General features: G+C 52.7%; 1 protein-coding gene across 1 annotated transcript; it reads right to left on the bottom strand.

Moving 5' to 3' along the window:
* Positions 1-7,848: 7,848 nt before the first annotated feature.
* On the bottom strand, positions 7,849-12,526 carry TFF2 (trefoil factor 2). Its single transcript, XM_032174820.2, has 4 exons — positions 12,411-12,526; positions 11,423-11,572; positions 8,977-9,123; positions 7,849-8,035 (listed from the first exon to the last, which is right to left on the bottom strand). The coding sequence occupies exons 1-4, from the start codon at positions 12,487-12,489 to the stop codon at positions 8,022-8,024; spliced, it is 390 nt and encodes a 129-aa protein (XP_032030711.1). The 5' UTR covers positions 12,490-12,526; the 3' UTR covers positions 7,849-8,021.
* Between the last annotated feature and the right edge of the window lie 1,393 nt (positions 12,527-13,919).

Raw genomic sequence — 13,919 nt, 5'->3', positions numbered from 1 at the left:
TTATTTTATTTTATTTTATTTTGAGACAGGGTTTCTCTCCCATCACCCAGGCTGGAGTACAGTTGTTCGACCTCAGCTCACTACAGCCTACACCTCCCAGGCTTAAGCGATCCTCCTGCCTCAGCCTCCCGAGTAGCTGGGATTACAGGTGCGTGCCACCACACTTGGCTAATTTTTGTATTTTTAGTAGAAACAGGGTTTCATCATGTTGGCCAAGATGGTCTCGAACTCCTGACTTCAGGCGACCCATCTCTCTTGGCCTCCCAAAGTGCTAGGATTACAGGCGCATGCCACCACGCCCGGCTAATTTTTGTATTTTTAGTAGAGCTGGGGTTTCACCATGTTGGCCAGGCTGGTCTCGAACTCCTAACCTCAAGTGATTTGCCTGCCTCAGCCTCCCAAAGTGCAGAGGGGCAGGTAAGGCCATAACACTGCCTACTTTGCACTACTCACTCACCGCCCCACAGAAAACTTAGAGTTGATGTGGCACATGCAGGTTATAGGGTCTGCATCACCGCTCAGTTTTCTGGTATTGTCACTCGGTGACTCAAGCAGCAGACAGTCCGATGGAGGAAGGAAGTAGGAAGTTGCGCTAATCAGCACCCCTGGGTGGCCTCGGGCTGCACGCCTCCCAGGAACACGCCGCTGCCCAGCTGTCTCTCAGTCTGCAGCTGCCTGGGTGCCGCCCTCTCTCTGCACAGAACTTCCTCCTGCCTCCCTGACAGAGGCTGGAAGACCCTTCCTGAGTCATCACAACCTGAATGTAGGTGCTTTGGGGAGGCAAACGCAGTGACCCATTCAAGGATGCTTCTGTCTTGACACACAGTCCGTTGAGGACAAATGGGGGTGGGGGACCAGGAGCAGTGCAAATGCCACCACCAAGTGTGGAACAGGAAGGTCAGAACACAGAGCGGCCCAGTGGGCTCGGGAGGGGGCATGGGCTCCAGGGTTCCCTTGTGCAGCTCAAGGAGCACTTGGTGATGTTTCAGCCACTCATCTTGAGAAGGAGCTACAGAGCCCTCTAAACCCAGAGCGTCTGTGGGTTTGGGACCATTGCATCAGCCCCACGTGCAAGGGACAGGAAAGGTTCCCAGAAAGGCATGGACCGACGGCCAGAAATAATGCAGCTGACCGCTGTGGACAGGAGCACCTCACCCACAGCCCCACCTGCTGGACCCAGATGGGCCCTTCTCCAGCAGCCAGACCTGCTCTACCAGGAAGCAGAGCCTGAGAGGAGGGTGCAAGGCCCTCGCCCAGGCACCGGAGGCACGGCGTCACCTCACCTTCCGTGTGATGCACTCCAGTCTGCAGTCCTGCACTGAGCCAGTCCTGGGCCGACAGCTGGGAGCCCCTCTTGTACCAGACCTGGGCTGATGACATGCAGTTCTCACAGACAGTCCCTGAATGCATTGGTGCAGGCAGCCAAGTTCAATAGCCCAAGACAGCACAGGAGACCCCATGGGGAGCCAGGTCCTCCCACCACAAGGCTGGGAAGCCGCAGCCACTCTCGGCCTTCGGACTTGGCTCATACCTGTGAGCCAAGCCTTTACCACCAAGTGATTCTCAAGTACACTGAGTTAAAGGGCGTCCTCCCCAAAATTCACGTCCCTCCTGAAACCTCGGAATGTAACCTTATTTGGAAATAAAGTTTTTGCAGTTGTAATTAAACTAAGATAAGGTCCAGATCAAGCTTGTTCAATGTGAGGTCTGTCTGCCGCATGCAGCCCAGGACGGCTTTGAAGACGGCCCAACACAAATCCGTAAACTTTCTTAAAATGTTATGAGATTTTCTTTGCGATTTTTTTGGGGGCTCATCAACTATCGTTAGTGTTAGTGTATTTGATGTGTGGCCCAAGACAATTATTCTTCTCCTGGTGTGACCCAGGGAAGCCAGAAGACTGGACATCCTCGGTCTAGACGGATCCGCTCTCCATCTGGCCTGGTCTAGATGGAGTAGGGTGGGCCCTAAATCCAACATGACTAGCATCATTATAAGAAGAGAAGAAACACCGAGACACACACAGGGGTGCAGATATGAGCACAGACGGGGCGGGGAGGCCACATGGTGATGGCAACCGGGGCAGAGACCGAGTGACGTGCCAGCAAGCCAAGGAGGCCAGGGATTTTGGCACCCCAGGAAGCCGGAAGAGGCAGGCAGGACCCTTCCCTGGAGCCCTCAGAGAGAGGAGGCCCTGTGACACCTTGACCTTGGACTTCTGACCTCCACAGCTGAGAGAGAATAAACAAGAATAAACGTCTGTTGTTTAAATCACCTAGCTTGCAGTGCTGGTTATGATGGCCCAGGACCCTCACAAAAAAGGGGCACCTGGCAGCAGGGTCTGTTCAGCCTGTGCTTTCTGGTATGAGGGGAGAGGGAAAGGAAGGACACATTGAACGATCCCAGTGGCTTGTCTCACGGTGACCTCTCCCTTCCTGCCCTGGCCTGGTGCCCTGGGGCCCTGGACGAGCTCTGCCCTGGTGCTCAGTGCCCCCTAGCCAGGACCATGGGTCCACTCGGCTGCCTGGATGCCTTTGACCCCACACATCGCCAGGCCTCAGCCTTTGTCCTTCCCGGCACCCATCCGATTGCTGGTCTCCACGAGTCCCTGGCTATCATCAATCCCCAGACATGTATTGGATCCCTTCCCAAACTCCTCTGTCGCAAGAATTATCCTCAGTGGAGTCTTTCATTCCCATTTCCTTGTTTCACAGGAGGCTAAGACAACACTGGCTGGTGAGGGCTGTGGGACTCTCACTTCCTGGTGGGGCTTGGGCTGGGCTCTGCCCGGTGGAGGGCAGGGCATGCAGCAGTTCATGCCCGGGTCAGAGCTGGACAGAGAGGCGGCCCTGTGAGAGGTTGTCAAAGCCAGGACACTTTTCAGACGGGTGAGTGGGGGTGCTGTGAATAATGATGCCAGCACAAGAGATGTGGCCAGGGAGTGTCTCTGGCAAACTGGGACCAGGACCCCCTGCCAAGAGGGCATTCCACAAGCCCCCCACTGGGCTGCAGTCATTTCCAGAGACTTGAACACTGTGGGACTAGGACAGAGGGAGGAGCAGGCACTCCGCCATCTTTGGAAACAGAGACACAGTCAGGTGATCCCAACATAAGTGTGGCATAGCGTCATGCCCTGCCATACGTGGTCGTGCACGGATGGGGAAGGTACATGGATGCATGTGTGTGCATCCGGCCCTGCAATGGGTCGGGGAGCTGAGGAGCCACACGACACTCACGGGGCCAACCGTAGCGCTAGGTGTCTTTGTTTTTGTCTCCCATTCTGTGGGGATTTGTTCCTTCACTTTTGGAAAGAAAAGTCAGTTAATCCTATGGACTCTAAAGTCACAAAACACAGTTGCCATTTAGGCATAATTGCCATTTAGGAGTTAACATGTCCAGTCCCGTAGGACAATCAAAATTCTGAACTCGACTTAAAATTAGATGTTTTCATTTGATGTAATAATTAGTGGTCATTTTTAGCATGGGGTGGATCTTTGAGTGTGTAGCTCTACGTATATGACACACATATGGATGTAAATATTTACATGTATCCGTATCTCTTCAAGGTATAGACTGAAATTTTACTTATAATCTGTGGGACTGCCTTCAAAATAATTCAGGAAGGATAATCAGAGGTAGTAAGTGTAGATAAAACAAGATTGGCCATAAGTTGGTACCTGTTGAAACTCATCGATGGGGGTTCATTGTACTATTATCTCTACTTTCATATATGTTTGCAATTTGCCATAATTAATAAATTGAACCCTCTCCCTCTCCCGGCCTGCTGCCCCAGGAGTAGGAACAGTGGTTGGGGCAAGGGCAGGCACCGGGGAGTAAGGGGAACAGGGAACAGAAGAAGCTCTTCATATACTGGGCTGGTGTTTCCCAGGTTGGTTCCACACTCTCTGGGCCCATCAGGTGCTTGAAACAAACGCCTTATCTCACGTGCTTTATCATATAAAGAATAAGTGTGTATTCTCCAGGATTCTGGAGGCAGGGCTGGCTGTCCTGCATGGTACTTGGAAGAGGCTTTTTTTTTTTTTTCTTTTGAGACGGAGTCTCGCTCTGTGGCCAGGCTGGAGTGCAGTGGCGCGATCTCAGCTCACCGCAACCTCCGCCTCCCAGGTTCAAGCCATTCTCCTTGGAAGAGGCTTTTTTATAGGAGGCCACAGGACAAGACCACAAGGCCACCGGTGGCCTCTGGCAGGAGCTCCATGTAGCAGGGGTCTGCTATGTGCACCAGGCAGCTCACAAACTTCTTCTTCTTCTTCTTCTTCTTCTTCTTCTTATTATTATTATTATTATTATTATTATTATTTGAGACAGGATCTCACTCTGTCACCCAAGCTGGAGTGCAGTGGTGTGATCACGGCTCACTGTAGCCTTCACTTCCCCGGGTTCAAGCAATCCTCCCACCTCAGCCTCCTGAGTAGTTGGGACTAAAGGTGTGCCCAGCTACTTTTTGTGTTTTTTGTAGAGATGGGGCCTCAGCATGTTGCCTAGGCTGGTCTTGAACTCCTGGGCTCAAGCAATCCTCCTCTCTTGGCTTCCCAAAGTGCTGGGATTACAGGCCTGAGCCACAATGCCCAGCCACAAACATTATTTTTAATTCTCACCAGAACCCTGCTAGGGAAGTAATCATTACTCATATTTTACAAACAGAAAGCCTGAGAATCTGAGAGATTTTTAAAAACCTCCCCACGGTGACCCACCTGGGCCATCAACCTGCACACATGGTGACGACTCCTGCTGTTCCCACCCCCCAGCGAGCTGACCGACCCCGTCTCCTATAATTGCTTCTCAAGGCATCTGTGTTACCTGGACCAGCCAGGCAGGGACCTGGAGGAGCCCAAGGAGCCGTGAGAGCAGGCAGTTGACTCGAGGGCCGTAGTGGCTGTCCTGGTTAGGTCGATGGCCGCTGGGCCCTCCCGCCAAGCCTCACCGGCTCTGCCGCCCATTAAGTCCCTGCCTGCACTGGATGGGGATTATTGGAGCCTCTGCAGGGAGAGGGAACGGAAGGGAAGGGAACCAGGGGTAAGCAGAGGAGACGAGAAGCAGCCGGAGACCCCAGGAGGAAGGGGAAGGGAGGCAATGATTGGGGGAGAAAATGGAAAAGAGGGCAAAGGGAAAAGAAAGCCTTGTTTTACTCAAGGGGTGGGTTCAAATGTCACCAGCTGTTGCTCCAGGGCCCCTGGGGGACCCCCCAAAGGCGGAGGAAGGGGGTGGCCCACTCTGAACTATCTTGAGGTGTCACGTGGTTAATTAACTCACTCATGATGCTGCAGCTGGCGAGAGCTGTGCTATTGGTAACAGATCAGAACGGCCCACGGAACCCCAAGCCCAGGCCCGTGGCAAACACAATGGGAGTTGCTTCAGAATCCCTGCTCCAGGATCCAGAGGGCAATGTAGGAACTGGCTCAGAAAAGGGGGCCTTCATGTGTCAGAGAATTTCTGAAGGAGGAAATGGGAATGGAATGCCAGCATGAGAAGAAAGTGCCCAGAAAGACACCATGGGAAACACAAGCGCCCAAACAGTAAAGACGTTCCTGCACCCAGAGCCTCGTGCCAAGCAGCCTGCAGACAACTGCCTGAGAACAAAAGTCTGCAGACCAGAAACTGCCCGAAAAGGCAGGAAACCAGAAGCTTTCACCTCATCCGGCACCCAAGAAGGCCCCAGTGCCAACTCCGGGAGCAGAACCTCCACGCTCTTCACCCGGGAGGCATGGATAATTCACATGCCCCTGGAGAGCATGCCAACCACCCTTTCCAGGAATCCACTGGCCTGCTTTGGCCTTGCGGCCGGTGTGGCCAGGGCTGGCTGACCCCGGAACCCATAAACTCAGTGTACTAGGGGGGACAGACGAGAGAGGACACGGCAGTCTGGGAAGAATAAATTCACAAACACCAGTATCCGTCTCCGCCACCTGATTATCTTGAGTGTTTCTAAGACCCCGTGTTGCTAACAAGGGCCACTGTTCATTGAGCTGATGATACGTTGTAAGTAAGATTGAGACACAGCTGAGACCCACGGCAGCATGTGGCCACATCCCCAAAGCAGGCATCCCGAGAGTTGATGTAAGGCCACATCCATTCCTTGAAGAAGGACTTCCTAATACTCCCGTCTTCCAATAGGAAGCTAGTGGCACTGGCCCCACCCCACCCTGGAGGGCAGAGGCCTTGGATTTTCTGGGGTGACAGGAGTGGTCTATTGGGTGACACATTTGCTAAGCCGATTGGCTTGAGGTGGGAGAGGGATGTTGGGGGAAGCAACAGAAAGGCTGGCCTAGCATCATCCACTCTGCACTCCCACCACTGAGCTGAATGACACCAGGACCTCTTAAAGGAGACACAAAAGAATCTTTCAACTAAACATAGAGCTACTATTCAATGCAGCAATCCCCACTGGGTATCTATCCTAAGGAAATGAAATCATTCTATCAGAAACATACCTGTACTTGTACATTTATCGCAGCACTATTCACAATAGCAAAGATACGGAATCAACCTAAGTGTCCATCAACAGGTAAATGGATTTAAAAAGTGGTATGTGTACACAATGAAATAATATTCAGCCATAAAAAGAATTAAATCATGTCTTTTGCAGCAACATGGATGGAACTGGAGGTCATTATCTTAAGTGAAACGAACTAGACACAGAAAGTCAAATATCACCTGTTCTCACTCGTAAGTGGATGCTAAAAATGTGTCCACGTGCACATAGAGAGGAATGGTGGGCAATGGACATGCGGATGGCTGACAGGGGTAGGGGGTGGATGATGAGAAGTTAGTTAATGGGTACAATGTACCTGATTCAGGTGGTGGACCCCCTAAAAGCTCTGACTTGACTACTATGCCAACTACACATGTAACAAAATTGCACATGTACCCTGTCAATTAGTACAATAATAATAATAATAATAATGAATAAATAAGAATCTTTCACAGTGATCTCCCCACGGCTGGCATTGCCTTAATGAAATGCTGTCAACTTCCTCCCTTGAATATCCTCAAATGTTAGCAGATTACCAAAGCTACCCTCAGGCAGAGGCCAGAAAACACAGAAGCAAAGAGTTGGGAGAGAATTTTTGGCCTACCTAGTCAAGGCCCTCCCTGCTTGCCTCAGAAATAGGAGACGACCGGCTGCCACACACTCATCTCAAAATCAAGGGGTCTGCGATGCATTTGGTCAAAGAGAAAGGATTTTGCAATTGCAGTCTGAAGTCACGTATCACTCCAAGAGGTTTTTAGGGCTAGTCATTTGAGTTTTTATAAAAAGGACTGAGAATGGGAGTTACAAAGTGATTGTGAATTCTGAAATTTTCTTACATGCAATACGTTTTTATTGCTTTTAAAGAAACCTGAATGTATTTGATGAATTTTTTTTCTCTTTGAAAAATTGAAGGGACATTAAAACTGCCAGGCATGGTAGCTCACGTCTGTAATCCCAGCACTTTGGGATGCTAAAGTGATCCACTTTGGGAGGATCACTTGATGTCAGGAGTTCAAGACCAGCCTGGCCAACATGGTGAAACCACATCTCTACTAAAAACAAAAATTAGCCAGTGTGATGGTGGGCACCTGTAATCCCAGCTACTTGGGAGGCTGAGGCAGGGGGATAGCTTGAACCTGGGAGGAGGAGGTTGCAGTGAGCCAAGATTGCACCGTTGCACTCTAGCCTAGGCGACAGAGCAAGACTCTGTCTCAAAACAAACAAAAAAAACCCTGCATGTACACTCACACATATGCACATTCACTATACACACACCCATACAGGGGTACACACACCCATACATGTGTACACACGCACACCACCATCACCACCTCTGTGTTAATGAAACCAAAAAGAAATGTAGCAGATTTTAAGGATTTTATTTAAAGAAATTATGTGTTAAACCATTGAAAATGATAAAAAGATGATTAAGAAAACCCAGGATTTCATGAAATATGAAGCTGATAAGAAGGCGGTTTCTTCTTTGGTTTCGGAACACCCCGTGAGCCAGATGCGTCCTCTGGAACCAGCCTCTTAGTAATGGCAGTCTAGAAATTTAAATGCAAGACGGTTAGTAAGGGAACCCCAGAAATGGGGGCACCTAGGCTGCGAAGCTGGGGTGGGCGCGCATCCCTTTGCCCAGGAGCTTCCTACTGAAGAAGGAGCCCCTTTCCCGGCGAGCGGGTGTAAAGGGACCAAATCCTCCCACCCCAGGATAGAGTTTCCTCCGTGGGGCGCCTTCTCCCCAGACAAGTGAACGTTTTCTAGGTGGACCTTTAGGTCACACAAAAAAATCACTCGGAAAATCCTGAACATGAAATATTTTGCTCTTTGGAGTGCTTTGATATCCTAACAAAAGGAAAAGAAGAGGCATCCTTCAAGGACCAGCAGCTCTTTCCCCATTTTCCTGGATCTGCCTGGTCTTTTTTTTTTACCTCGCCACACTCCGAGTCAGGAACACACTGTCACTAAGCAGGTGGGAAAAGTGGACCCGTTCACCTCTGCCGGCGGGACCCTCCCGGGACTGCCCGGAGCAGGACGTTGTGGACGACGTTTGTCATTCGGGGTCATGTGGGGGAGAACGGGGAAGCCACGGGAGAAGGGGCCAGGTCTGCTTGAGTTGGGCCCTCTCTGGTACCCAGCACAGCACAAGACACTCAGTAGCCTCCAAATGCAGATAGGTTTGCAATAAAATAGGCAACGCCTCTGAATGTTGCAACACCTGGGGAGGCAACAGGGATGAGCTGCTGTTTCTAGAACCATCACAGATGACGCAGTGGCAGTGCTGGAGGCCATAAACTTAATGAAAAGACGCTGGCTTTGCCAAGAACATTCTGGAATTGCCTTCAGAATCCCATAGGAGGCAGGGGCCCTGGCCTCGATGGCACTGAGGCTGCGAGGCAGGTCCCCTCCCTGCACCCCACCTCTACGGAGGGAGGAGGAATCATGGTGTCGGGGAACCAGACAGCGAGTCCCACAGCGATCTTACCTTCCACAGACTTCGGGAAGAAGCACCAGGGCACTTCAAAGATGAAGTTGGAGAAGCAGCACTTCCGAGAGGCGCATTCCTCCGGGCTGATGCCCGGGTAGCCACAGTTTTTTCGGTCTGAGACCTCCATGACGCACTGATCCGACTCTGCCATGGACAGGCACAACACGGAGACCCAGTCAGGCCTGCTGTGCCCTGGAAAGCTCCACCCCTTCCTCCTCTGAGAGCACCGCTGATTTGCAGCCTCCGTGGATCATGAGGTGCTGCCGGGGGCAGCATCCCCAGGGATGGCCTCCCTCTTGGACAGTGGAAGTGTTGGCGGTGGGATGGCCTCCCCCGGGGACTGTGGAAGTGTCGGCCCCTGGGACCGCCTCCCTCTTGGACTGTGAAAGTGTCGGCCCCTGGGACGGCCTCCCCCGGGGACTGTGGAAGTGTCGGCCCCAGCGACACTTGGCTGGCCTGTCCTCTGCGAAGGTGGGGCCCATGTGGGGTGGTCACAGTCAGAAGCTCTGGAGTCCCCTGCCTTGGGGAAATCATTTTGCCTCTGGGGACTCAGTGTTCTCAGTAAATGGGGTGGTCCCCCGGGCCAAGATGAGAAAAGGTGTGTGGGCACCTTGGAAAGATGGAAAGCATTTGGACATGGTATTGATACCCAAAGACACTGCCATTCAGTGGGCGCTGGTGAACAATCCACCATCTGCCTGGTTTCCCTGCCGGGCCCAGCAAGCCTCCCAGCAACAATCTTGGGGAAGAATCGCCCTTCTCCAGAGGACGTGCCCGGTTCCACGCACACAGGTGCGTGACACACACACAACCTTCCTTTGAGACTCGTCGGCGTTACGACTTGGGTCCTGATCCCGTGCACTAACATAAAACTCACTCCCAAAGAACCCTAGAAGGCTTCACTTCCTTCCCTAACATTTGAGGTCTGTCAGCCCTTATGTTACTACTGTCCTATTAAATATCTTCATTTCCCCATGGAAGCTTCGTCAGAAGTCACACTTCAAAACCTAGAGGAGACCTACTATATATATATATATTTTTTTTTTTTTTTTTTCAACACTGAAATAAAACTGATGTCCACACACACACATGTCTGTTGAAAGAACTAACGGTGTAGAAATGGGGTAGGTGGGAAATTTTCATCTCACTGTTGGCTGACCTGGGTTGCCTCTAGACTAACAGTCCAGGCTGGCCCCAGACTAACCAACCTGGGCTACCTCTAGACTAACAGTCCAGACTAGTCCCAGACTAACCAATCTGGGCTACCTCTAGACTAACAGTCCAGGCTAGTCCCAGACTAACCAATCTGGGCTACCTCTAGACTAACAGTCCAGGCTAGTCCCAGACTAACCAACCTGGGCTACCTCTAGATTAACAGTCCAGACTAGTCCCAGACTAACCAACCTAACCAACCTGGGCTACCTCTAGACTAATAGTCCAGGCTAGTCCCAGACTAACCAACCTGGGCTACCTCTAGACTAACAATCCAGGCTAGTCCCAGACTAACCAACCTGGGCTACCTCCAGACTAACCAACCTGGGCTAGCCCCAGACTAACCAACCTGGGCTAGCCCCAGACTAACCAACCTGGGCTAGCCCCAGACCAACCAACCTGGGCTAGCCCCAGACTAACCAACCTGGGCTAGCCCCAGACCAGCCAACCTGGGCTAGCCCCAGACCAACCAACCTGGGCTAGCTCCAGACTAATCAACCTAACCAACCTGGGCTAGTCCCAGACTAACCAACCTGGGCTAGCCCCAGACTAACCAACCTGGGCTAGCCCCGGACTAACCAACCTGGGCTAGCTCCAGACTAACCAACCTGGGCCAGCCCTAGACTAACCAACTTGGGCCAACTCCAGACTAACCAACCTGGGCTAGCTCCAGACTAACCAACCTGGGCTAGCTCCAGACTAACCAACCTGGTCTAACTCCAGACTAACCAACTTGGGCTAGCCCTAGACTAACCAACCTGGGCTAGCCCCAGACTAACCAACCTGGGCTAGCCCCAGCCTAGCCAACCTGGGCTACTAACCCCAGCCTAACCCACCTGGGCTAGCTCCAGACTAACCAACCTGGGCTAGCCCTAGGCTAACCAGCCTATGCTAGCCCTAGAGTAACCAACCTGGGCTAGCTCCAGACTAACCAACCTGGGCTACTAGTCCCAGACTAATCAACCTGCACTAGCTCCAAACTAACCAACCTGGGCTAGCCCTAGACTAACTAGCCTACACTAGCCCTAGACTAACCAACGTGGGCTAGCCCCAGACTAACAAACCTGGGCTAACCCCAGACTAACCAACCGGGGCTAGCTCCAGACTAACCCACCCAGGCTAACCCTAGACTAGCAACTGGGCCTCCTCCAGCCCCTGCTCTGGGCTCTGCCTGTGAAGCTGGGTCCTGGGCTGCCAGCTGCTGGTGCAGGAAGATTCCCTGGAAGATTACCTTGCTTTGGGAGGGGGTGGAAACACCAGGGGACCCCGGTGACACTGGAGTCGAAACAGCATCCATTGTCAAAACACTGGTCGCTGGTGATTCCAGGGAAGCCGCAGTTCGTCCTGTTTTGGGGGCTCAGCCTGGAGCACTGGCAGGCGGCTGTGGAAAGACCCTCAGTCGGCCCCGCCCTGGTACCCCAGACCACACTGCTCCTTCTCTCAGAGGTTTTAGGGGATGCCTCTACTGTCTTGCTGCCACATAGAGAAACACAAAGTCTTATCTTGCCCATATTTAAGCAATGCAGTTTCCTCCTGAGAAACTGATAGGGCTTTGCTGAAATTGTTATATTAGTTTAAAAGGAAAAAAAAAAAAAGCCAGGCATGGTGGCTCATACCTATAATCCCAGCACTTTAGGAAGCCGAGGCGGGCAGATTGCTTGAGCTCAGGAGTTCAAGACCATCCTGGGCAACATGTTGAAACCCCATCTCTACAAGCAATACAAAAAAAAAAATTGGCCGGGCATGGTGGTCCACACCTGTGGTTTCAGCTACTCAGGAGGCTGAGGTGGGAGGATCACTTGAGCCCGGGAGGCAGAGGTTGCAATGAGCCGAGATCACACCACTGCACTCCTGCCTGGGCGGCAGAGCCAGATCCTGGCTCAGAAAAAAACAAAAACAAAACCCTTCTAGAGGAGGATGAACAGATGGACCCAAGGCCAAGATCCAGGTGACAGGTGAGTGCTCTGGTACTCCAAGCACCCTTGGTGGGAATGCCCTCCTGGTCTGACACGGGGCCCGCTGACACCTGCCGTCACTGAGCCTTTGCCTAGGAGGGAGGCCCTTCTTGGAGCCACCCTCCCGAGCAGCAGCAAATCCCATGTGAACAACACACATTGCCAGAAGCCTTTATAGCCATTTCCCCTCTCAAGTTAATTTATGGTTGTGCTTTTTTAAGAGAAATAAAGAAAGCACATAAAAAGACCCTCTCCTTCACTTACAGGGTTTCTCACCCCCCGCCAGGGCACATAGCCCCAGGGCGAGGAGCGCTGCCAGGAGCTGGGTGTCTCGCGGTCCCATGTCCAGCTCAGCTGCACCCCAGGGTGGCTTGCAGAATGCATGGTGCCCACTGCCGGGTATGTTTTATAATCTCCTCTCTGTTTGTCCAACAAGCACAGATAACCTTTCTTCTCTGCCCCGTGGCCCCAGCCCTTTGATAACCTTTCTTCTCTGCCCCGTGGCCCCAGCCCTTCCACCGTGGAGGCGAAGAGGAGGCAAGTGGCAGCGTTGCCCTGGCCAGGTGAGGCTTCCGGGCCAGGGTGACTCTCTCCTTGCTCGGTGAGACCTCCTCCTGCCCTGGCCAGGGAGTTGGGTCGTGCCAGGATGCCAGCGTGGAAAACAGGCCACGTGCAGGTCTGGGGCTGGGCATACACAGGGTCACACCCAGGAAGGGATAAGCCCTGCATTTCTGTTGATAGAGTGGGTGAGGACCACAGGAATTTAGAAAATATTAGGGCCAAGTTTACTGGGGAAAATGAACAGGCCAGCAGATAGCACAGAAAAGACCCCTCCCTGAGGAAGGGAAGAATCTCAGGGGAGGTAAGAGACTGCTCCCAGGGCTGTGGTTAGAGCCTCCCCAACCACAGCACGATGCCCTTTGTCCCATCTTCAGCAGGAGGGGCTGCTCTCCATGGAAATGAGGCTGACAGGGTCAGCGGAGCAGCCTGTGACAGGCAGGTTTTAATAAGTTCCTTTTCAGCCAACCCCTGAAATGGGTTATTTTTGTTCCATGGGAATGCTCTACATCTTCTAAAAGATGGCACCTGGGACCCAGCCCATGGCCTCCCTGGGGTAGGATGTGCTGGAGAAGGAGTCTGTGGACTGGACAGAGAAGACAGAAGCCAGAGAGTAGACACCCGGAAAGAAAGAGGGGAAGGTGTGGTGGGAAGGACAGAGGGGGACGCGAAGTTCCCCACACCAGGGAAATGACAGGGGGTTGCCAGTCTGTTTCTGATGGTTGAGCAGTCAGGGACCCAGAGATGCAGGAAACTCAAAATCCTTGGTCTACCACAGGGCTGTCCTCAGGGTCTGGAGAGCAGCCCCATACTACACGCCCCCATCCTCCAGGCTCCTTCCCCCAGGCTCCGTCCCCCAGGCTCCGTCCTCCAGGCTCCGTCCCCCAGGCTCCATCCTCCAGGCTCCATCCCCCAGGCTCCATCCTCCAGGCTCCATCCCCCAGGCTCCATCCCCCAGGCTCCATCCTCCAGGCTCCATCCTCCAGGCCCCCGTCCTCCAGGCTCCATCCTCCAGGCTCCATCCTCCAGGCTCCCCTCCTCCAGGCCCCCCTCCTCCAGGCTCCATCCTCGTGGGCTCCTCTGGGTCCGGGTCAAGTGCCTCCAGGCTCGCTGCTGACTGTTCACCACTGGGCAGCCACAGGGACTCAATCCATGAAAACTCTGGCAAGGTCAGTTTCCTTGTTCTACATCCCCATCACTTTAGTCACCATCATG

Source organism: Hylobates moloch, unplaced genomic scaffold (assembly GCF_009828535.3).
Source record: "Hylobates moloch isolate HMO894 unplaced genomic scaffold, HMol_V3 SCAFFOLD_14, whole genome shotgun sequence".
In the NCBI taxonomy this organism is placed as follows: Eukaryota; Metazoa; Chordata; class Mammalia; order Primates; family Hylobatidae; genus Hylobates; species Hylobates moloch.
Note: the sequence above shows the minus strand (reverse complement) of the source record. Positions and strands in the feature narration are given on the sequence as shown.

Excerpts from the sequence above, each read along its gene's own strand:
- TFF2 (XM_032174820.2), bottom strand. The coding sequence starts at position 12,489 with ATGGGACCGCGAGACACCCAGCTCCTGGCAGCGCTCCTCGCCCTGGGG. Across the intron at positions 11,573-12,410 it reads GGCGGGGGGTGAGAAACCCT|CCGCCTGCCAGTGCTCCAGG; the intron begins GTAAGTGAAGGA and ends GTCTTTCCACAG. Across the intron at positions 9,124-11,422 it reads CCACCCCCTCCCAAAGCAAG|AGTCGGATCAGTGCGTCATG; the intron begins GTAATCTTCCAG and ends TGTCCATGGCAG.